The sequence below is a fragment of the Pinus tabuliformis genome, chromosome 1_1 (genome assembly GCF_031772625.1).
Source record: "Pinus tabuliformis cultivar Carrire ecotype Pingquan chromosome 1_1, CPIR1, whole genome shotgun sequence".
Taxonomy (NCBI): Eukaryota; Viridiplantae; Streptophyta; class Pinopsida; order Pinales; family Pinaceae; genus Pinus; species Pinus tabuliformis.
This window is the reverse complement of record NC_142297.1, coordinates 257,198,657-257,223,616: the sequence shown is the minus strand read 5'-3', so window position 1 is coordinate 257,223,616 and position 24,960 is coordinate 257,198,657. Positions and strand designations below refer to the sequence as shown.

At 35.8% G+C, this 24,960-nt stretch overlaps 1 protein-coding gene across 1 annotated transcript; it reads left to right on the top strand.

The window, feature by feature from the left end:
• The first annotated feature begins 1,206 nt into the window (after window positions 1-1,206).
• On the top strand, window positions 1,207-3,475 carry LOC149212507 (putative aldo-keto reductase 2). Its single transcript, XM_089391861.1, has 5 exons — window positions 1,207-1,516; window positions 1,616-1,810; window positions 2,194-2,366; window positions 2,457-2,559; window positions 2,848-3,475. Exons 1-5 carry the CDS (start codon window positions 1,295-1,297, stop codon window positions 3,193-3,195), a joined length of 1,041 nt encoding a protein of 346 aa, XP_089247987.1. The 5' UTR covers window positions 1,207-1,294; the 3' UTR covers window positions 3,196-3,475.
• The last annotated feature ends 21,485 nt before the right edge of the window (window positions 3,476-24,960 follow it).

Genomic DNA, 24,960 nt, shown 5'->3' with positions numbered 1-24,960 from the left:
CGATTTTGAGAGCAGCAGCGTTGATGTTCTTACTGCAAATAGAATGTATGCATTCCTGAGCCATGGCAACCGCATCCATAATAAGCCGGTCCTTGAGGAAGGCATGCTGTTCTCCTGATATAAATGAATTTAATACCTTCTTCAATCTGTCAGCTATAATTTTTGAGATGATCTTATAGAGGGTGTTGCATAGAGAAATCGGTCGATAATCACCAAAGGTAGAGGGCCGATCAGACTTTGGGATTAAAGCAATAAATGTGGCCATGAGTGCGCTGTTGATGTTTCCCGAGAGGCGAGACATGTCGACCATACAGAGGAGATCTTTTTTGAAGAGCTCGAAAAAGTGGGAGAAGAATTCCACCGGCCAGCCGTCGGGGCCGGGACTCTTGTCTTTACCGAGAGACTTTATGGAGGCCGACAGTTCCTCCTCCGTGACGGTTCTGAAGAAGGCGTTATAACTGTCAAATTTCAAGATTTTAGGCGGCCCATAAGTTTTTGATGGTGCTGAATCTATTTCCACTATAAAATACATGATTTAAAAATTTCAACGATAAAAAATCATTTTCTTAAACTACGCCATATTGTTGACATATTTAGTATCTATTATTATTTTGTAAGAGTTAACTCACAATTAAATGACATTGTAATTTTGTTTTTATCTTTTTTTAAGTAAATTAATTAGTAGATAAATCATCTTATTTTTTGTTATTTAAAATTGTTTTTTTTTAATTTATTTATTTATGATGGTATATATGGTTTTAACATTTGGAAGAACTTTGAGGCACTATGATAAAAAGTTATTTTATATATTAAAATAAATATGTGATAATATGTGTGAAGATTTTTTGGTGCTCGGTGTTGTTATAAAGCCCAATCTAAAAATGACCGGCAGTGTCCATATCATTGATAAATCTTTTAAATTTAGAAGTAGATTCATCATCAAGATCAATTTATCCAGAAAAACGGCATAAAAAAATAGTAAATATAAAATCTATGTGATAATATGTGGTTTTATATATTGAAATAAATTTCGACTTTCGAAGAAATTATCCTAACTACAATCAACTTATTTATATTTATAACTTGCAATGTCCCAAAATATTGTACCCTAAACCTGCTGTGGCGGTCACTCACAAAAAAACATTAAAAAACCAGATTACTATTTTTTTTAATATCTCCATCTATATATATATATATGTGGGGTGAACTCGCTGAGGGCGAAGGAGAAGGAACGGTTCTATATTACCGGATTGATTGTTTCAGTGCCGCGCAGAGAGCAGAGCAGAGCAGAGCAATGGCGGGATTACCATCAGTGGGCAGAATACGTTTGGGGTCACAAGGATTAGAAGTATCAGCACTGGGGTTAGGTTGCATGGGCATGTCGGCCTTCTATGGCCCTCCAAAGCCCGACCAAGAAATGATATCTCTCATCCGCCATGCCGTCTCTAGAGGTGTCAGTTTTCTTGATACTTCGGATATTTATGGCCCTTTCACCAACGAGATCCTCGTTGGAAAGGTACGACTGTTGTATGGGATTTTCTCTTTCCTTGTAATTGCAATTATCTAGAGCTTACCCAATTTGATAGAATTTTTACCTACGGTATGTTGTTTGCAGGCCATTAAAGGAATTAGGGAAAAAGTCCAATTAGCCACAAAGTTTGGGGTAACACATGATGGAAAACCCGGGATTCGAGGAGATCCCGCATATGTTCGTGCCGCCTGTGAAGCAAGCTTGAAGAGACTTGAAGTGGATTTTATCGATCTTTATTATCAACATCGTATTGACACTAAAGTCCCCATTGAAGTTACGGTATGTGCTGTTGGAATATCTCTGGTTTACTTCTCGAATGATTCTGGATTTCAGAATGGATTTCAGGTTTACTCCTGGAATGATTCTGGATTTTAGGATGGAGGCTTATGTCTTATGTGAAAAAAGCAATTCTGTTTTAGCATTTAGGAATTGCTCATATGGAAGTTTTTATGGTCAAAGTGTCTGGCCATCAAGTATGACTCATCTTCATCTTCAGCACAGAGATAGTCATCTTATCTTCCAGACAGAGATGAACCACACTCGATGGCTGGAAACCTCCACCATAAAACATCCATAGGAGAGAAGCAAGATGTCTCTATGACTTTCATGTCCTTTTAAATACAGCTGTTTGATGTGGTGCTTTTTGTTTCCATCTGTGACAGATTGGAGAGCTGAAGAAATTAGTTGAAGAAGGGAAAATAAAGTACATCGGACTTTCGGAGGCGTCCCCATCGACAATTAGAAGGGCTCATGCTGTCCATCCTATAACAGCAGTTCAATTAGAGTGGTCTTTGTGGACTAGGGATGTAGAGGACGAAATTATTCCCACTTGCAGGTATATCAGATGTTGGAGTTGGCATTTTCCATATTGTTATTAGCTTTGTATTATGAATTACTAACTAACATATTAACATTCTAATGGCAGAGAACTCGGTATTGGAATTGTGCCATACAGCCCTCTAGGGGGAGGTTTTCTTTCATCTGGAGCAAAGTTAGTTGAAAATTTAACGAATAATGATGTTAGAAAGGTATATCTGCGTTTATCTATACTTTATTTGAGTTTAGTATTTAAAAAAAGAATATTGATATATAAAAGAGTTGTATTATAAATATAAGTATTCCTTTAAAAATTAACATTCTTAATCTTATTTGATATTTATCCGAAACATTTCATTTTAATACCCGTTCCCCGAAATTACTGAGTTCATTTTCTCAAAATTATATTGAGTTACTAGTAATGCATTGATAAATTACTGCATTTGATTGTTTTGTTGAAGGATTTTTACAATTTTATAAAGTATTGATGTTTTGTACAGACAATGCCAAGGCTTACAGTAGAGAATCTTGAAAAGAATAAGGCGACTTTTGCAAAGATAGCTGAAATAGCTTCCAGGAAGGGATGTTCTCCGGGTCAACTTTCACTTGGTTGGATTTTTCATCAGGGAAATGATATTTCACCCATTCCTGGAACCACTAAAGTGGAGAATTTAGAAGAAAATATTGGTTCTCTTTCTGTTAAGATCACACCCGATGAGATGAAGGAAATAGAAAATATCTTATCAACCTATAGTTTCTCTGGAAATCGACTTGGTAAGCAGCATGAACAATTCACCTGGATCAACTCAGAAACACCTCCTCTCTCTTCATGGAAGGATTCCATTTGATGATTTCTAACATCTTTCTCTGCAAACACAGCAAAATTATCATTTTCCCCTTTGTTTTAAAAGGCATATGTTCGGATATATGAAGAGACAACGCATGTTCAGTTAGTTGGTTATGCATATTCTGTTGCGAGTATTTTATTAAGTTGAGAGTATTGTAAGCGTGGTATCCCATACATACAATAATGTTAATGTTGTGTGCTTACTGTCAGGGTCTTCAACCCATTGACTTAAAAACAAGAACTGCAAGACTTAATAAACAAGAATTGGTTTTTAAATGTAAGCCGCAGAGTTATTTTGTTTCTAAGCCCGTGATTAATTGACACCGAATAACTAAGCTTGGGATTAATTCCATATAATCCAAGAGCATTCAGAATATCAACAAGAAGAATATCAACAATTGATATATTTGCAATACCAGCATAGTATGTCCAAAACAAAAAAGAGATTAAAAGAGGACAGTATTCAGAAAATTTATGTATTGGTAGCAAAAGAGAGATTAAAAAAGGATAGTATTCAGAAAATTCATTTATTGCTAATCTGCTCCAGGGATCTAGCTACTTGACTCTTGAACGCAATTCATAATCAGACACCAGAATGTGTCCATGTTTACAAAGAAAAGTTGTATGTCGGTTATCACATTACCATTTTAAAGTTATCACAGTACCATTTTAAAGTTAGTTGAATAGGTTTTATCACAGTACCATTTTAAAGTTAGTTGAATAGGTTGAGGTGGGCTGCGTGAAATGTTGATCAAATATCAAGACAATAAGAATATGAAGAACGACCAGCAGAAGAAAATTATTGAATATTGAACGACTCTTGAATGTTGCTGCAAAAAGTTCAAATAACATTATTCAGAAAAGTCAAACATTGAGGCTGAAATTAACAATATCAATGATCCTAGCGGAAAGGTTGCCCTGTAACAGCTTTTGCAAATGCTCCCTAGAACACCCTATACAAAAGAGGGAATCAATTGTTTCATAAATTCTTTCTAATTTGTTATCCATGGAAACGTTTATGCAATGGGTTCAAGTTGTAATACAACTTATCACATTGTGATCACAAAACAAAAAAGAACTCATCACTGGAAAAATAAGAAGCTTTATACCAACAATTTACTCATAAATCATTTATGCGTTGGAGTCAAATCATATAAATATCTCAATGTCTCTTTTTAGGATTTCGGTCTGGGTTTCCTTTTTCTCATCCTCGTTGCAAACTAATTATAGATTATTTGTCTATCTTGAAGATATAATTAATCAATGAATTAGTTGTAGGCTAAGAGTTGTACATGTATATATGAAAAGAGTTGAAATTAATGGAGAAAGTTTGTTTCACTATTGTGTGTGTCTTAGTTTAGACTTAGTTCCTATTTTTCAGGAGATAGTTTTTATCTCTCTAACTTGAATGTAAATTTATATATTTCTGATTTGATGATTAATGGTATATAGAGCGGTACTGCTTGAGCAGTCTCTAGGTGTAGCTTGCTCACCTGTGAGCTGCTAGTAAGTTCCATTCTAGTTTGTCTTTCCATTTTTTAGCATTTGGTGGCTAGATTGATAACTTTGTGGCTGAGTTGGTTTTGTGGTGAGCCTTAGTGGTTGAGAGCCCTTGTGGCTGAGATTGGAGAGCGTGTAAGCCTTGGTGGTTGAGAGCCTTAGTGGTTGGTACAACCTTTTTTGTGACAGAGCACTGAGATTTTGAGTAAGCCTCATCAACGTGACCCCAAAAAAGGAGAAGCCATGCTGAACATTGATGGTGGTACACAGTGAAAGGGTTTAGATCAGCGTTGGTGGCCCAAGACCAACTGTACCTATGTTGGTGGTCTTGTCCAACATTTTTTTAAGGCTATATGTCTCGAGTTGGATCTGTAGCACCTGAATTTGGAGCTATTGGAGGATCTCAAGTTCGATTTGTAGATCGACTGTTGGAGGATCTAGGTTTGATCCACAGATCAGTTGTTGGATGATCTGAAGTTCGATCCGTAGATCAACTATTGGAGGATCTGAAGTTTGATCCATAGATCGATTGTTGAAGGATCTGGAGTTAGATACTTAGATTTTTTGGTGGAGGATCTAGCGTTGGATCTGTAGATCATTTGTTGGATTACTAGATCTGTAGATTGGACCAATGGATATGTTATTGGAGTCGTGGTTCTGTCACAATGAATAATTACACTACAGAGACATACCTTAATGAGAGAAATAAACTCGATGGGTAAAATTATGCCAACTGAAAGTTCAAGTTGTAGACATTGGTTGAAGGTTCAAGTGCGTGGACAATTGCAAACAGAGATGAAGCAAAGCCGATTGCAGTCAGTGGTGCCACAACCGCATCAATTCAAATTTTGGGAAAAGAGGGGAAATAAAGTGAATGTGTTGTTGAAGATGTTGATAAAAGACAACATAATCCCTCATATCCGAGAATGAAAAACCACTAATGACATTTGGGTGACACTCAAGGATTTGTATGAAACAAAAAATAGAAATCATCTATTGTTTCTGAAGAATAAGATTATATCCATTAGAATGTAGGAGAATGAATCTGTTGGTGCATTCATCTCACATATTAAAGAACAAATAGACAAGTTGGGTGACATAGGGGAGAAAGTGTCCAACACAGATCTCGTCGGACTTAAATTAATTGGCGTGACAAAGGATTATCAAATGTTCATTACAGGGCTTGCGGTGAGGGAGAAAGCTCCCACCTTTGAAGAGTTGATAGGGATTTTGATGTAGGAAGAAGAGAGATGTATGAATCTGAAGCCCTAGAATGCAGATCTGGCATTGGTGGGGGAAACTAGGAGGACATAAAAGAGGTGGTCCATCCTAGAAAAAGCCATTTAAAGGTATGTCATCTACCAAAATGATTCAGCAATTAATTTTTTTTATTGTGGCAGAATTGGTCATATTGCTAGAGATTGTTACAAAAAGAAGATTGATGAAACCAAACATAAACAGAAGAGGCATACAAGACATTTTGCTAGTGAAGATCAGAATCATGATCTTAAATTATTCATGTCTGATGCTGCTCTTTCTGTTGAGACCGCTGAGGCTAAGACTTGGTTTGTGGATTCTAGAGCATCCACTCATATGACAGGGAATAAACACTGGTATGGAAATTTTAAGGAGACCAATAATAGTGATAACATCTACCTTGGAGATGAAAGAGAATATCATATTAAAGGGTATAGAGATACTCATGTGATATTGCCTAATGGTAATATCAGGCACATTGAGAATGTCATGTATGTACCTAGTATTAAAAAGAATTTGATCTCTATCTCGACGATTGCAGATTATAATTTAAAGGTAGAATTTTTCAAAACTTACTGTGTTAGAAAGGATTTTCTTGATCATCAAAAGACGGTCGCATCAGGAGTACAAGTTGGAGGCCTGTATAAGTTAAATGTTACAAGCATGCCACATCAAGCTTTAACTTCAATGACTATGACAACATATAATCTTTGAGAACATATAATATTTGGCATCAAAGGTTTGGTCACATCAACCTTCATGACTTATTATTGCTGCAGAAACAAGGTATGGTTGATGGACTTCCTATTTTAAGAAATGAACATATTGATTGTGAAGGTTGTACACTTGGAAAAATGCACAGGGATGAATTTCCTTCTAGCTTAAATTAGAGAAAGAAAGATATACTTGAACTTGTGCATACTGATATTTGTGGACTTATGCAAACAAGGTCCTTAGGTGGAGCTTATTATTTTTTTCAATTTATTAATGACTGCACAAGATATACATGGATAGACTTCCTTAGAAGGAAAAGAGATGCTTTCGAATATTTTAAAGAATTTAGTAATATGGTTGAAAAGCAAACAGGGAAATTCATCAAAATTCTCCGCTCAGATCAAGGGGGAGAATACAGGCTTGGAAACTTCATCAAATATTGCAAATATCTTGGAATACTACAATAGTTTACAATACCCCACGCTCGACAATGAAATGGGGGTGTAGAGGGAAATAACAAAACTCTGGTTGAGTGTGCACACAACATGATGAAAGGTAAGAACCTATCTAATGGTTTTTGGGCAGAAGCTATTAGTACTGCAATTCACTTAAAGAAAAGAATTCCAACTAGGTGTCTTTATCTCAAGCCTCCATTTGAGGCTTTGTGTGGTTTTAAACCTACAGTCCATCACTTGAGAGTATTTGGTTCTAAAGCTTTTGAACATGTTTCCTAAGGAAGATAGAAATAAATTTGATGCTAAAGCCATAAAATGCATATTTTTAGGGTATTGTTCTAATTTCAACGCATATAAGATGTTTAATCCATCTAATCACAAGGTATTGCAAGTAGAGATGTTGTCTTCAATGAACAGGTTGACGAAGGGAATAAGGACAGAAGTTATGAGGAGTTCCACATGCCTTTACTGATTGATGAAAACAATGATGAAGCCAAAGATAGTCATTTACAACAGTAGCAGTAGCAGAAAGAGGAACCTAGCGATGTGGATAATTTCAACAATCGAAGTCTATTCAGAGGAGAGCAATAAATCACACAGGGCAAAATTGAGGCAAGTCCACTACCAAGGAGATCAAGACAACAAACTCACTTACCTGCAAGGTACAAATATTATGCTCTTATGACTAGTATTTTAAATGTTGTTGAGCCCATGAATTGTAATGAAACAAACCAATATGATGAATGAAGGTTAGCTATGAAAGACAAATATTATGCTCTTATGACTAGCATTTTAAATGTTGTTGAGCCCATGAATTGTAGTGAAACAAACCAATATGATGAATGAAGGTTAGCTATGAAAGAAGAGTATGAGTCCATAATTAAAAATAAAACTTGGGAAATAGTTGAACTGCCAAAAGGAAAAGAGCCCATAGGTTGTAAATGGCTATATAAACCTAAGTTCAAAGCCAATGGTAGTGTAGACAAATATAAATCTAGGTTGGTGGCCAAAGGGTACTCATAGAAAGAAGGGATTGATTATGAGGAGACTTTTTCTCCTGTAGCTAATTTAAATACTATTGGACTGTTAATAGATCTAGCTATAAAGCACCATTGGAGTTTACACCAGCTAGATGTGAAATGTGCTTTTCTAAATGGGAAATTGAAGGAAAAAGTTTGTTTAACACAACCAAAAGAGTTTATTAAAAAGGGGCAGGACCACTTGGTCTTTAAATTAAAGAAGACATTGTATGGATTGAAATGAGCTCCCAGATCTTGGTATGAAAACATAGACTCTTTCTTCTTACAATATGGTTATAAGATAAGTAAAATGATCCAAATTTGTATACCAGATTCTATTCAAAGGGGAAGATTGTGTTGATTTCATTATATGTTAATGATTTGATTGTCACCAGAAATTATGATCAATTGGTTGAATAAATTAAAGTGCAGATGTCATAGGTGTTTGAAATGAAGGACCTCAGAGAACTGCATTATTTTGTGGGTCTTGAAGTCTCGAAGGGCTCTAGCTAGAATTTTGTTACTCAAGGAAAGTATGTCAGGGACTTGTTGAAGAAATTCAGAATGGGTCAGTGTAAAGACGTTTCAGTACTTATACAACAGAATGTTAAATTTCAAAGTGATGATGGTTCTAAAAAGGTCAATGCTACATTATACAAAAAACTGGTTGGAAGTTTGATTTACGTGACTACAACCAGACCTGACTTATCATATTTAGTTAGTGTGTTGATTCAATTCATGACAAAACATCTTGAAAATCATTGGGTTGTAGCAAAAGGTGTGCTAAGGTATCTTCAAGGAACCATAAACTTTGGCATTAAATATATTGATTCTTTTGATGTTAACTGATCATAGGCTATTTAGATTCAGATTGGGCTGGAGATCTGGATGATATAAGATCTATAACTGGGTATTATTTCAATACTGGTTCCGGAGTCATTTATTGGAGCAATAAAAAGCAGAGTATTGTATCTTTATCATCAAAAAAAGTAGAGTATCAAGTCGTGTGTGGAGCCACTTGCGAAGCAATTTGGTTGACAAGACTTCTTCATGATGTAGGAGAAGAACAAGAGGATGTTACAGTGATCAAATGCGACAACTGAAGTTTAATCAAGCTATAAAGTAATCATGTTTTTCATAAAATCACAAAACATATAGATACTCAATTTCATTTTGTTAGAGAAAAGGTTTAGTCCAAAGAGTTTTTTATTGAATATTGTAACACCTGTGAAAATGTAGTTGATATCTTCATAGAGTCTCTTGGGAAGATCAAATTTGAACTGTTTAGGGAGATGTTAGGTGTGCAAGTGAATCCTTTTTCCATTAAGGGGAAGAGTTGAAATTAATGGAGAAAGTTTGTTTCATGATTGTGTGTGTATCTTAGTTCAGACTTATTTCCTATTTTTTAGGAGATAGTTTTGATCTCCCTAAAGTGAATGTAAACTTATATATTTCTGATTTGATGATTAATTGTATATAGAGTGGTACTACTTGGGGAGTCTCCATGTTTAGCTTGCTCATCTATGAGCTGCTAGTTTCATTGTGTAAGTTTCATTCTATTTTGTCTTTCCATTTTTTAACAAAAATTGGTACATGTATATATGAAACATTACAAAGATCTACTTACATGGTCAGTGTCCACATTGGTAATATTTTGCTTAATTGTTTTGCCATAATCTATTCCGTTCTTTTTCAAAGCTGGTTCCAACTCATCCAAAGATATACCTGTTAAGTAGTACAAGATGAATGCCAAGTAGTACAAAATGAATGCCCTCCAAAAGCATTGACAAATGATCCATTGAAACAATTAAATCCAAATATTAAGAGATTCCTTTTAAACATAACTTGATGAAAAGAGATTTTGGGGTAAGGCCAAAACCCCTTTTCTTCACAATAATTCAATCCTGAGGCCTGTGGGTTATGGGCCCACAAACTTTATCGGAAGCATTCCTTTAATCCTAAGCCTTTAAATGGCACTTTTACATTAAATCGAGACCATATAACTTTCGTAGGCCATTAATTATAGGGATTTCCTTTAAAGCCCGAAGCATCAAAACTTAACCGCAATACACTGAAACACGAGAAAATTCCGCTCCCGAAAATATAGGCGAATCTCAAATATTATAAACCTGTGCTCAGAATTGTTGTCGGGTTCGCTCCTTATTGGTTTTCGTTGTGCTAATCCTCCGACCTTTGATCGGCCCAATCTCCGATTGTCGATTGGCTTATCGGCGATATTGTAATATCGGCCATCGACATATTGCTGTTCCACAGACCATTGTCCCTTGACCTCCCCAATATGTGATCGCCGATTTCATCTAAACCATCGATCCAGACCCTCGATCTGACTGTTGCGATTCAAATCGCATATTGCTATCGCTATATTGAAAAGGCTGGTTCTGATATCATTATAATGGTTTCGCTGATGAGATAAAGCTCTGTCCCTCAGCGACATCATCTGGACCGTTGATCATATTGACCCAACGGCTCCTGTGTATCGTTCCTCCAACCTCCTCTTGGACTTAATATCTTTCGATTGATGGATTTCTGCATTAAATCCACAGTTTCTGCCATACTCCACTTTAGACACACGACACACAGTTAACTCATTTATCAATGGATCACCATCGATCCTTAAGTGATCGATGGTTGATCAAAATTACCTACAAACGGAATTTAAGTCATTCGCACATATATATAGCATAACTGAACAAAGGCATAAACACAGGCACACAGAACTCACAGAACACATAATCTATACATTATACAATATTGAATATAGGTTAAGGCATTTCAGCCTTAGATACAAGTTCTCCTCTCAGCTATATTTTTAACACTCAGGTTTACAAAGCTTTACCTATCACTCTATTCCTCCCCCTGTCTATCTCACGATATATATATAACACGCAGGTTCATCAGTCTCTAAGAAACATTGGATTGGATCACTGAAAGGATCTGATCAATCCTCTAACAAACCATTCCATAATGCATACATGGCAGATTACATTTAATAACAAGTCTTCGAGAGATTTATCCATTCCATCATTCACTCTGTTTTAAACAGGAAAGTCTCCTTATTCAGCGCGATGGTCCACATCCTCTCTTTGCTCCACTTTGGATTCTTCGTTCAATTAAGAGTGCCGGATGCTCCTGCATCAGACTCTCGAGGCACAAAATTTTAGACCTCCTAGTCATATGCTTCTCCTTATCCTTAGCAATTCTACCCACTGTTTCAGTGGAACTGCCTTCATGATCTTCTGTGAGTTGCAACCAAACTCTGTAGTAACAGTCTTCTCCCTGATACATGATACCTCAACAAGCCCTCCTCACTCAGTCTTTTGGCATCCTTCTGGTTCTTTTCTCTGGAACCAATTGAGCACACCTTGCTCTAGGTTGCTGCAAATCTTCTCACCTTTCGTTGTCATTCTCTGCATGACAGTAAGACCACAAGCTCTCTAGCTTTAATACAATTGTACCTATTTTCCCTTATGATTGCACTCTTCTTCCTTCTCACAGGAAAACTTTCCCTACTTTGATACCACTTGATGAAAATATATTTTTGGGTAAGGCCAAAACCCCTTTTCTTCATAATAATTCGATCCTAAGGCCTGTGAGTTATGGGCCCATAAACCTTATCGGAAGCATTCCTTTAACCCTAAGCCTTTAAATGGTGCTTTTACATTAAACCAAGAACATATAACTTTCGTAGGCCATTAATTATTGGGATTTCCTTTAAAGCCTAGAGCATCAAAACTTAACCGCAATACGCAGAAACACGGGAAAATTCCACTCCCAAACATATAGGCAGATCTCAAATATTATAAACCCACACTCAGAATTGTTGTCGGGTCCGCTCCTTATTGCTTTTTGCTGCGCTAATCCTCCGACCTTCGATTGGCCCAATCTCCGATTGTCGATCGGCTTATCGGCGATATTGCAATATCGGCCATTGGCATATCGTCGTTCCATAGACCACCGTCCCTTGACCTCCCCAATATGCGATCGCTGATTTCATCTAAACCATCGATTTGGACGTTCGGTCCGATGGTTGTGACTTAAATCGCATATTGCTATCGCTATATTGAAAAGGTCGGTTCCGATATCATTATAATGGTTCCGCCTATGCGATAAAGCTCTGTCCCTCAGCGACATCATATGGACTATTGATCATATTGATCCAACGACTCCTGTGTATCGTTCCTCCACCCTCCTCTTGGACTTAATATCTTTCGATTGATGGATTTATGTGTTAAATCCACAGTTTCTACCATACTCCACTTTAGACACACGACACACAGTTAACTCATTTATTAATGGGTCACCATTGATCCTTAAGTGATCGATGGTCGATCAACATTACCTACAAATGGAATTTAAGTCATTTGCACATATATACATCATAACAGAACAAAGGCATAAACACATGCACACGGAAATCATAGAACACATAATCTATACATTTTACAATATTGAATACAGGTTAAGGCATTTTAGACTTAGATACAAGTTCTCCTCTCAGCGAAATTTTTAACACTCAGGTTTACAAAGCTTTACCTATCACTTCCTCCCCCTATCTGTCTCACGGTATATATATATAACACGCAAGTTCATAAATCTCTAAGAAACATTGGATCGGATCACTGAAAGGATCCGATCAATCCTCTAACAAACCACTCCATAATGCATACATGGCAGATTACATTTAATAACAAGTCTTCGAGAGATTTATCCATTCCATCATTCACTCTGTTTTAAAAAGAAAAGTCCCCTTATTCAGCTTGATGGTCCACCTCTTCTCTTTGCTCCGCTTTGGATTCTTCGTTCAATTAAGTGTGTTGGATGCTCCTACATCAAATTACAAAAGCTTACATCACTTTTTAGAAATATTTTAGGTTACACATGTTATTTTAGATCGCAGGACTTGGACACATGGTAATTTAATCCATATTTTTTATTGTAACTATAATTAGAATTTCATGTGAATACAACATCAATTGGGTAGGTATTCATTGTATATAATTTTAGTTTAAATGATACTTCCTCTTTACTAGGGAGTAGTATATTATTATAAAAAAGTGGTGTTACAAACTAAATAATTTTCTCTGCAATTTATCTTTTAATGGTCACTATATCATAATTTTTTTGGCCTTCAAGAAATTATGTTTGAAGTCTTTTCATTCAAAATTCGTTGTAGAATTTCTAACTAAATACCAAGTTATAACTCGAATTACAAAATAATGTTAATTATGGATTTATAGAATTTATGAAAATCCCCACTAAGTAATTACTCTATATGATTTTTTTGTTGATTTATATCTTACAAATATCTGAGAAACAGTTTTGCATAACATCTACATGATTGCACAATGAAATGGAAAGTTAAAGAGATTCCTTTTAAACATAAATTACAAAAACTTACATCACTTTTTAGACATATTTTAGCCTACACATGTTATTTTAGGCTACACATGATACCCTATTTGAACACATGCACAACACCAGTGCATGGGTATGCAACCTTTGACGATTTGTCCACATTGTGACGACATCCTCTTACCCTCTGTGTCCCTTGTACCTGTATCGTTGCTAGTATTTCTTGGGTTCATTTGGCAAGAAGAGATACCAAGATCCTACCCTGTTATGGATCCCTTATTCTTCCATTGGCTCTGTTAGTCTCTTGTGCTTCATTGATACTCTTATGCCACTGCTTACAGTTTCCATCTCTAACTTTAGGGAATGGTCATATGAGATTCAACTCAACTTTTCTTTGCCTGAGGATTCAAACTTCTATAGATCCTGTAAAGCATCAAAGGTATCTATTCTTACAATTTCGTGAAAAGGAATGATCTTTTCTTATGCAATGACTGGAAAGCTAAACAAAGATCAAGGATGGCAATGGTGTACATAGTGCAAACAAATTGTTGAAAAACTGTCTCGATGTCATCACATGAGTTATTGGTAAGTAAACTAGTAACTTTTTGTTCAGTTAATATATGCTTTCAAGTTATTCCAGGAGAAAGGAAAAACCTACTTACCATTTTGTGTGACCTTTGATTTTAAAATCTTTCGGCACTAAGATAGATATACAACTTAAGCTTATTCAAATTTTGGATTTTTAGATCATTGATTTTCCATCATTGCAATCACCAACCAACTTCTATCTTCCATTCTTTCATCTTCAATATTTGATGGAGCGTCAGCTTTAATTGAAGATTTAAATATTGATAAGTAAAACCAACCAATATGTTACTAAACCTGATCTATCTATTGTTTAAAAAAAAGAATTAGATTCAAAACACCGTTTCAACAAAACATTGGTTGGTGTAAAAAAAGAAAACAAATTCAATAATATGGTCATATTTTCTCAATTATAAATATAATAACAAACACATGATTTGATAGCTGTATATTGTGAGTGGTCCCTAAATGATGAAGAGTTACATTTGAAACTAGCTCAGCTCAAAGTCCAACACAAGTGTAGCTGTTCGTTGTTGAAACTACATTGCGGCTACTCCTACTCCCTCTTATCGTGGTGGCAACTCTGTTGTACTTCCGCAAAAATCCCAAAAAGCTCCAAACAATGGACAATATTGTCATAAAATAAAGAAAAACATTTCTTCCAAGGGTCCCAAGAATATACTTTTCTTGTCATTGTGTGATCTTCACTTTATCAACACAGTAGCATCTTCAGTTTGATAGAATGGGAGACTTCTTATACAAGATTTCTCAATCATAAATGAAAGCAGCATGACTTCTGTTACAGGATTTCTCAATTAATGCTAATGGAAAGCAACAATATCCTAACAAAAAAGAAATGAAAAATTAAGGTCATGCTCTGGTGGTTTACTGCAAGCAAAAGAAAAGCATAGAAAGTGATTTGAGGTGGGCATTCAAGACCATGAAAAGCAAGAGAAGGTATATTTTCACTAATAAGATTATGAAAGTTGGTTTAGAACATTAATAAAAAACCATACGAGAGTTGTGTTTCTTCTCTGTCAAATACATGTTTCAGTCAAGTAGTTTGTTTAACCAATTTTTCAATTGGAGTTATTTTGGGTAGTTGGGCAGAACAATTATTATTCTTCCACCCAATTACTAGCGAGTGACATGTTGAACATTGATGCCTTAATAAATATTTTTTCAATGGCTTAAACTCTCAAAAAAGTATTATTAAATGAGTATAATTATAATCTGACCTGTTATCAACAACCTCACTCTTACCTTCTAGCCTTTTAGCCGAGAGGAAAACAAATTCCTTTCATTTAAAAAAAAGAGGTGTGTTTATTGGGCTTGCTTAATTGAGTGTGAAATGGTCTAGCTTGATTTCTTTTGAATTGTTCTCAAAAATAATTTCCCATAATTGAGTGAAGATAAGGTAACCACGTGCTATACTTGACTTGTTGACAGAGTTTTTAGGTAGACATAGGGTTGAAATGTGGCCTTATGTGGCCTTTAACTTATGTTGCAAGAGAACTCCACGAGTCTGAATTAAGCTATCAAAAACCTAATAATCATAATGGATATATCAGTATTCCATCCAAAAACATAATAATCATAATGGAACTATCCGTATTGCATATAGTATAATAACAGACTTTAAATTCCTCATGCACCATATTTACACTTGCATGGAGTTTGTAACTTTTTTTTTTCATAAAGTAGACTTGGTTATATGTGATGTGAAAAACTGAAGGCCAGGGGAATAGAAGAAGATCTAATCCAAAATATACACTAACCAATGCTAATTTTGTAGTGTAGAAGAGTTAGTCATCTATGCCTCCATGGTGGGCATCTAGAAGAGTTATGTAGTGATGGGTGTTGTTATCGGAAATGAATTATCAAAGGGGATGAATCCTATCGCTTTCATAATTTATTTCGACGTGGTTGGAGCACTGGTCATTACCCCATTTTCCTTATTCCTTGAGAAGAATGTATGGCTCCCTCACTTTATTTCAATTGAAGTTAATAACCACTTTGAAGTGTTGAGCATTGTTTTAATTCCAAGCAATTCATAGTCATGGTTTTATGTCTAGAATGAAGGAAGAATCAACCAACAATAGTGAGTTTAACTTTGTTCGGATAATTCTTTATATTTTATTTTGGAGGGTGAGTTAAGTATTGGAAGTCCACATCCTGCATCCTCACGATTGTCATTAATTCATATCAGAATCTCAATAATCTCGATGTTTGTTACAATGTTTGTGCTTTTAAAGCATTCTTACTAATGGGATTGAAGGATACATCTCCTACCTTCGCTTCAGCAATGCCCTATTTGGCTCCTGCTATTATATTTTTCATGGCATGGGCTTCATGGTGAGTATTCAGAGACACATTAGTTGAAATTAATGGTTGGTTCTTTTAGTTGGATTATCTTGCAGTGTTCAAACATTAATGTGAGTTTAAAATGTGTAGCATGGAGAAAGCTAACATAATGTGCACTCATAGCAAAGCCAAAATTGTGGGAACTTTGATTTATTTTTGTGGAGAAATGGCTATGAGTTTCCTACAGGGTCCTGCTCTAAGTCACCTCTGGTCTCCAGTGACACATTCAAATTCCAACAATGACCCTAATCCACTACACTTAGTGGAAAACATTATTGTTAGATTTTACCAGGAGAGAAAGGAAAATTCAAGAGAATGGATTAGAGGGTGTATTTACCTCATCTTAGTAGTTCTAACCGTATCTGCTACAATGAAATTGCAGGTTTCCTCACTACCTTACATATTAAACTGATCTTATCCAATAATCCTTTCCCCTACTCTAACCTTCATTCAATTAAGTTTTGGAGCTAAAATTATTTTATGATTAAGGTTAAAAATACCAAATCTAATGCATCCCTATTATGATATGCACTAATAACAACAACCAACAAGGATGTCAAAACCGAATTCAAACAAAGCACATAAGTAACCTTGTTTTACTGTCATCAGTACAACAGAATTCTCAACGCAACATTGTTACATTATAAGATTGAACTGAATCAACCACATAATGATTGACAAACCCCCTCAGCACTGATTTGGTAACTTATATTTGGTTAACTTCTATCGAAATTTCATGGAAGTTGGTCTTCTTATAACTTCTTGTAGCATACCACAAGTTAACAATATATCATCATAAAAAAACATTAAATATGTAAATAAAACATAACTATGTATAAATTTAAAATAAATACCAAGACTATAATTATATATTTAATCCCACATACAGAGTTATTGGTTATAACATAGTCTACTTAACTAAATTATAAACTTGGTCCAGCATGACCCATCATGACTTTCATATCATTCATAATGTAATTACACTTAAAAACATAAGAGCGAGATTTTGTGTGACACTTTTCCCTTTGTCGTTTTCAAGGAGTCTTCTCGTGCTTGGAATTTAAGCGTGATTGTATAGTTGTCCGACTTATGTTCGTTAACAACACTACTACCTGTTCTCACACATTGCATTAATAACTTGGCTGTCAATTTGGCCTAGGTGGAGTCCTTTCCTAGCTGAATCCTTTATGGCGGTACCAGTCAACTTCTATCCTTAGGACTGGCTTCAAATCGACGTCTCTCCTTTTTTGTTTGGATCACACGGTGGTGATGCCTTCTAGGGTTTCTATGCCTTGACAAAATTGATGAATTTTTTTCATTATTCGCTTTCGAGAGTTGGAGGCCGCACCTTAGAAGGGTTTCACCATTCTCAGGTACCCATGCGTGCTATCACTCGAAATGCACTGTAAAATTGTTTGTTTTTGTCGAATCATGGCTTTTGACTTTCTTTGGCCTTGATGGCAGACGTATTGACCTTTGATTCAACTTTCTTCCGCGTCGAGGATTTTCTCCGAAGTCGATAAGGTAATATTCATGGTTCTTGACTGTTACCATGTATTATTTTCCTGTGGGCCCCTTTCTATGTCCTCTAACTGCCCTTGGCTTCTTGGCAGGTGTTGTGGCCATTGTTTTGATACTCTACGGCTACGAGGGTTTACATAAGAAGTTCTAGCTAGGTAATGATTGTATTTCTTTTCCAAGATTTCACATGCAATTCTTGTTTTTATTGTTCAGTTTGCTTTCCCTATTAAACCGGTTACCTCTCCCAGTTTGGGTGGAGGGTTTTACAGGTATTCATGTCTTGCGAGCTACGCGGGTGGGAAATCTTGTTTGGAATGCATTAAATCTCCTCTGGGTACTTCATTTCTTAAGTTTTCTTAGAGTGTGGACTTTTGGCTCCCATATGGCTCTATTTGGTCTATATAGAAATGTTTAATTTCAAAAGTAATAGACAAGCCGACCCTTAAGGGCGACATGTGGTGGCACAAATTATGACGGGTTTCTGCTATGAATATTTCTGTTTAATTTATGAGTTTTAACATTTCCTTCCACTATCTTTAAAGCGAATGCATATTTTGTTTATTTTTCCAGAGGAATTTCAACCCGGCGTGTCCAATTCTATTGTTGGTTAGCCAGTTGTGTAGTTGTTTTTCCTGAGGACCTACTGTTCTTAATATTATAATTTTCATTACGACTGTGTAATGCATTGTGCTATTTAAATGTCAACAGTTCCTTGTTCTTTCATTTCCTGTTATTACAGTTTATAAATTTTAATTATCGTAGCATTTTCATTGATATGGTAAAGGGTATATGCCCAAAATGTGAGGGTAGTATAATGAGATTCTTGTAATCCTGTTGCGTACTCTATATCTCATTTTTATTACATCTACTATTTCCTTTATTCTATTTCGTGAATGTTGAATCGATATGTTTATACTTGAATGCTTGTTTTTCTTCGTCCCTGTTACTTAGGGTTAATTAACAAGGGTTTTAGTATTCTACTATTCTTTAGAAGAGGAAATTTTGGTAGTTTATATTTATTCTTTGACAGTGGTATTCGATATTGAATCATACTAGTTTAAAACTATTTTCCAATATTGAAATATGCTTATTAAATCAGCCATATGTTCCTTAGTAGGAACTTATTAAGATTATTTCCAATACTAAAATACACTTGTTCAGTTCTAGCATATATTCTTAATAAGAGCTACCAAATTTCGATGGTAAATTATTTTACCAGTTTATACATAATTTTTCCCTTCGGTTAATAGAAAGGAAATTATTTATTGTCTACTCCTACTATTTCCATTAATCCATTAATTTCCACAGTCTATTACAATGGCCTATACATATATTTATGTAACAAATCATAACATAATTCTAATTACTTTAGGGAAATTTCACCTATCTGGTCCAATCTTTCCACACTTAGCCTGCAAATAAACCTTGTTGCTTGATATTTTGCCTCCCAACCTTAAGACTACTAATTCCTGCAGTCTTCCCCCAAGATGTTCCTGTACACTGGAACCCTTTATTCTTTTTTAATATGAGATATTTATGGTCTCACAACTATCTGGTCCACAATAGACGTAGCTATAGAAATCTGCCTGACATCTCAACACGTATTATCCTTTTCTCTTTTCTTCTCTTTCTTTTCTTCTTGATCTTAGATACCCCTATCCTCTTGATATTTCTTGAATAAATACCCAAGAATTAGTTAGGGCAAATAATTATCTCCCTAACTACTTATAAGTAAAAACAACAAAACATTATTTACAAATAATTGCTAATTCATTTTCTACATGCTTAATCCAAGAAACAGATTTATAATTAAAGAAATAACAAATTTTTAGTTTGCAGTAAATTAAATATTTACATAATTTGGGGATATCACATCTCCCCCCCTAAGATGTAACATCTTCCCGATGTTTTCCCTCTGAAAATAAATCTGAAAAGGTTTCCTTCATAGCCTGCTCTCTTCCTAGGTGGTCTCCTCATCTTCCCAGGTGGTCTCCTCAGGCCCATAGTGTTTTGATTGCACTTTAACCTAGGTGATAACTCATTTTCGCAACGTTACTTCTCTTTGAGCGAGTATAACCAATGGCTCGACCAAAAAATTGCCTTCCGTTTCAACATATACAAAGCAATAAAACACTTTAAATAATCAACCAACCTGTCTAATAAATCTGAACTCAAACAATATGCTTATTATACACTTCACCAGAATCTGTTGCCAATTGATTATGTGGTTAGCATCATAAATGTATTTCTTAAGTACAGAAATGTGAAAGACATTATGCACATGAATATGACTGGGTAAAGCAAGTTGGTAAGCCACTGGTCCAATTTGAGCTAAAATTTGGAAAGGGCCACAGAATCGGGGTGCTAGTTCAGCACACCCGGTCCACTCCAAGGTGCCTTTCTTGGCACGTACCCGAATATAAACATGATCCCCCACTTGAAATTCTAGGAAGCTCCTCTTCTCATCAACAAAGTTCTTTTTTTGATCTTGGGCAACTTTCAAATTATTTCGTACCCTTTTCACTATCTCCTCCATTTCTTCTAACATGTCTGGTCCTAGCATCAGCTTGTCTTCTGGGCCACTCCAACTCAAAGGTGTCCTACACTTACACCCATATAACATTTCAAGGGGACTCATTTGTAAGGATGTATGGTATCCATTGTTATAGGAAAACTTTACCAAGTGCAGGCAGTCCTCCCACTTAGATGGTTGTTGCATTATGTAAGTTCGCAACATGTCTTCAACTACTTGATTTACTCACTCCATCTACCCATCCATTTGAGGATGATATGTAGTGTTGAAGTGTAATTGTTTGCCCAATCCTTCAAAAAGGGCAGTCCAGAAGCTGATGTGAATTTCACATCACGGTCATAAATGATCATCTTGGGTATTCCATGTAATTTAAAAATGTTTTGCCTAAAAATGTTAGCAATTTTCACTGCTTTATAAGATGACTGGACTGGTATGAAATGAGCAGATTTGATAAATTTTTCCATTACCATGATGCTAGAGTCATTTTGCCTCTTAGGCTTGAGCAGTCCGGTAATGAAATCGATGGATATGGTTTCCCATTTCCACTCAGGAATAGGCAGTGGGTGGAGTAGTCCTGCTCGGTTTTGGTGCTCCGCCTCTACTTACTGGCATTCCAGACGACGAGCTATATATTCTGCTACCTCCTTCTTCATACCTGGCCAGGTAAATTCTTTTCTAAGGGAAGAAATCATTTTCAAGTATCTGGGGTGCCTTGCATAAGGATTCTTATGATACTCGTCTAAAATTAAATTTTCGAGAAGTTTCTGGTTAGGCACATATAACCTCTTCCTATAGATCAACAATTCTTTTGAATTTACCTCGTATCCTAGTTGTTGTTCATGGCTATTCATAATTTTCGCTTGCTGCCACAAATGTTTATATACTAAATCTTGCATGGTTGTTTCATGAATCTGCGCATAAAAAGTGGTTCATGATTCGCTAATAGAAATCTCATATAAGAAATTTACCTTATGACTTAAGGCATCCACAACTCGGTTCTCTTTTCCCTTCAAGTGTCTGATTTCAAAATCAAATTCACTTAGGAAGTCAGCCCACTGAACTTGCCTAGAATTTAATGTGGCATGTTTGAAATAGCTTGTTAAACTATGACGATCAGTCATTAACAGATATTTCTTACCCAACAAGTAATGTTGCCACATCTTTAAGGCACAAATCACAGTTGTCAGTTCTAAATCATATGCCGAATACCTTTTCTCATACTCTTTAAGATTCCTAGACTCATAGGCAACCACCCTACCTTCTTGCATTAATACACCACCTACACCTTCTTTGTTATCATCAGTAAAAAGCATGTATTCCTTATTGGGATCAATGATGCTCAAAATAGGTGCGGTGGTGAGTAAATGTTTGAGCTGATCAAAGCTCCTATGACAGTCAGGAGTCCATCTAAAGGCTTTTCCTTTCTTTTGCAAAGAGGTAATATGATATGCCACCCTAGAAAAACCTTCAACAAATCGTCTGTAATATCTTGTTAGACCCATGAACGATCTTATGTCAGCTACATCTTTCGATACCATCCACTCCATGATAGTCCTTATTTTCTTTGGATCCACTGTGATTCCATTCTTGGTGATGACATGTCCCAAGTACTGGATTTTCCCCTTAAAGAAATCACATTTACTATACTTAGCGTACAATTGGTGCTCTTTTAGGATTTGCAGAACAATATGGAGATGCTCCTCATGTTCTTCTATGCTCCGAGAATAAATTAGTATGTCATCAATAAATATTAACACGAACTTGTCTAAGAACTGGTGATATATATTGTTCATGAGGCACATGAAAGTTTTTGGGGAATAAGTTAGCCCAAACGGTAAAAATACGAACTCATAATGTACATAACGAGTCCTAAACGCATTTTTTGCTATATCTTCCTCTTTTATTCTGATCTGATGATAGCTTGAGCAGAGATCAATCTTTGAGAGCATGGTTGCACCTTTCACCTCATCAAATAACTCATCTATACGAGGAAGGGTGTATTTGTTCTTAATGGTCAGCTTATTTAACTGATGGTAATCCATGCATATTCGCAGGGTTCCATCCTTCTTTTTAACAAATAATACCGGAGGTCCCCAAGGGGACACACTAGGATGGATATACTTTTTATCAAACAACTCTTGAAGCTCCAACTTTAATTTTGTTAGCTTTGGTATGCTCATTCGATAAGAGGCTCGGGAATCTGGGGCAGCCCCTGGAATTAACTCAATGGTGAAATCTACATCCCTTTTTGGGGGTAGACATGAAAATTCTTCAGGGAATGCATCTAGAAAATTTTGTACCACAGGTATATTTTCTAGTCACACAGTTTTATCTTTAGAGTCAGCATACCCTACTTGTATTGCATAGACTTGGCAACCTTTTCTGATGCATTTTGCTACTTGGGAGCTTGTTATAGGTTTTAATTGCAAAGGTTTTTTAATACCTTAAATTTCCAGCCTTTCACCCTTCTCATCCCGGTAATTAATAGTTTTGGTTTTACAGTTAATGAGAGACCAATGTTTTTCCAACCAGTCGATACCTATAAGGATGTCGTATGACCCCAGGGGTAACACATTCGAATCTTCCATGATAGGTTGATTAACTAATTTTAAAGGGAAATTACTTTGACCAAAACTCTTCTTTTTTCTCTTGTGGCTAGCTGTACTAACCAAAGATTTTTAAACTTAGAAACTTGAAATTTACATCGTTCCACTATCTTGGGGATAATATAACTCAACGTGGCCCCGGGATCAATTAAAATAGAGATGGTTTGGTCAAAAAATGTACCTTCAAATTCAACCATGATTGGCTGAAATTCTACCTGATGATCTTCAAGGGTAGCATTAATTTTTAGAATGGTTATTGCCACTTCTTCTATGGTAGATGCTTCTTGTATTTGTGAGATCTGATAAGCTCCCTTGCGGCATGGGAAATCTTTGACATAATGCAGGCCTCCGCATCCCCAACACTGTACAGGTGGTCTGTTAGTCAATTTTGCTTCATTCCTATCAGATTACTCATTCATCCTGGTTTCGTCTGGTACATTAAATCTGGGTTGATTCCTATTCATATTTCGATTGGTTTGACCTTTATACCATCCTTTGTTGCCTGTTCCCTTGTTCCCCTTGTGGCTAGGAACAAATCTACCTCCTTTTTCGTCAGCCCACCTCTTAACCATATCTCCCTTTGGTTTGTTTTTCTGATAGCAAATCTGTGCCTTACGAATAATTTTTTCCATGGCTTTTGGGTTGTCAAACTCTAGTCGTTCTTTCATGAACAACGAAACACTGCTGATAAACCATTGCACTTTTTCTTTTTCTTCACGTATGTAAGGGAGATACTGAATTAATGACGTAAGCTTTGTTATGAATTCATCCATGGACATTTGACCTAGTCGGAGATAATGAAACTATTTTTCTTTTTCGTCATAAAATCTTTCTATTAGATATTTTTATTTAAAATATCTTTGAAATTTTTCCCAGGTTATGCTTTGTTCATAGACTCCGCGAACTATTTTTACTTCGTCCCACCATAATATGGCTTTCCCTTGTAGCTGGAAAATGGCCAGACGAGCCTTTAGATTATGGTCATACTCATACAACTGGAAATACTTGTTCATATTGATGAACCATGCTTCCACCACCTCTTCTTGTTCACCATCAAAGAGATGAGGCTTTATTTTTCGAAACTCACCTTGAAGTTCCATTTTTTGTCTCTTATGTGTCTTGTGATCAGACACATTATCTGATTCTTCTTTATGATTTTCTTCACCACCTTTTGTCTCCACATTCTCAGTTCGAAACTCTCGTTCCCCTGTCATATTTTCGTGTTCAGGGCTACGGACTAATTTCCTATGATTTTGTCTATCAGATAGTCTCTTCATAATCTTTCCTTGCTCCTGCATTAGTCGTTCATTATCTGCCCTTAGCCCAACGATCTCATCTTTCAATTCTTGTACAGTCTCCATGATATCTGTATTGGTATTTCCTGGCTCATTTCCCAACTGCACCCATACCTCAAGAGTACCTTCTTGAAATGGTGTTGGTCCTACTCCCAGTATCGACTTATGTGACGGATTCCTAGTTCTCCTCATGCTAGTTGCTTCTCTACTTCCTCTGTGCATATCACCAATGTTGTTATTTTCTTTGTTCTAGAGGTCTTAGCTTTTGCAACCTGAACGCTCTGATACCATACGTAACATACACATAAGTTAAAAATATATCATCATAAAAAAAATATTAAATCTGTAAATAAAACATAACTGTGTATAAATTCAAAGTAAATACCAAGGCTGTAATTATATATTTAATTCCACATACAGAGTTACTGGTTATAACATAGTCTAATTAACTAAATTACAAACTTGGCCTACCACGACACATCGTGACTTTCATATCATTCATAAAGTAATTACACTTAAAAACATAAGAGTGGTATTTTGTGTG

Bases quoted from the DNA above. Each gene is read 5' to 3' on its own strand.
- LOC149212507 (XM_089391861.1), top strand. From the start codon at position 1,295: ATGGCGGGATTACCATCAGTGGGCAGAATACGTTTGGGGTCACAAGGA. The intron at 1,517-1,615 runs GTACGACTGTTG...TGTTGTTTGCAG, and splicing joins ACGAGATCCTCGTTGGAAAG to GCCATTAAAGGAATTAGGGA. The intron at 2,367-2,456 runs GTATATCAGATG...TTCTAATGGCAG, and splicing joins GAAATTATTCCCACTTGCAG to AGAACTCGGTATTGGAATTG.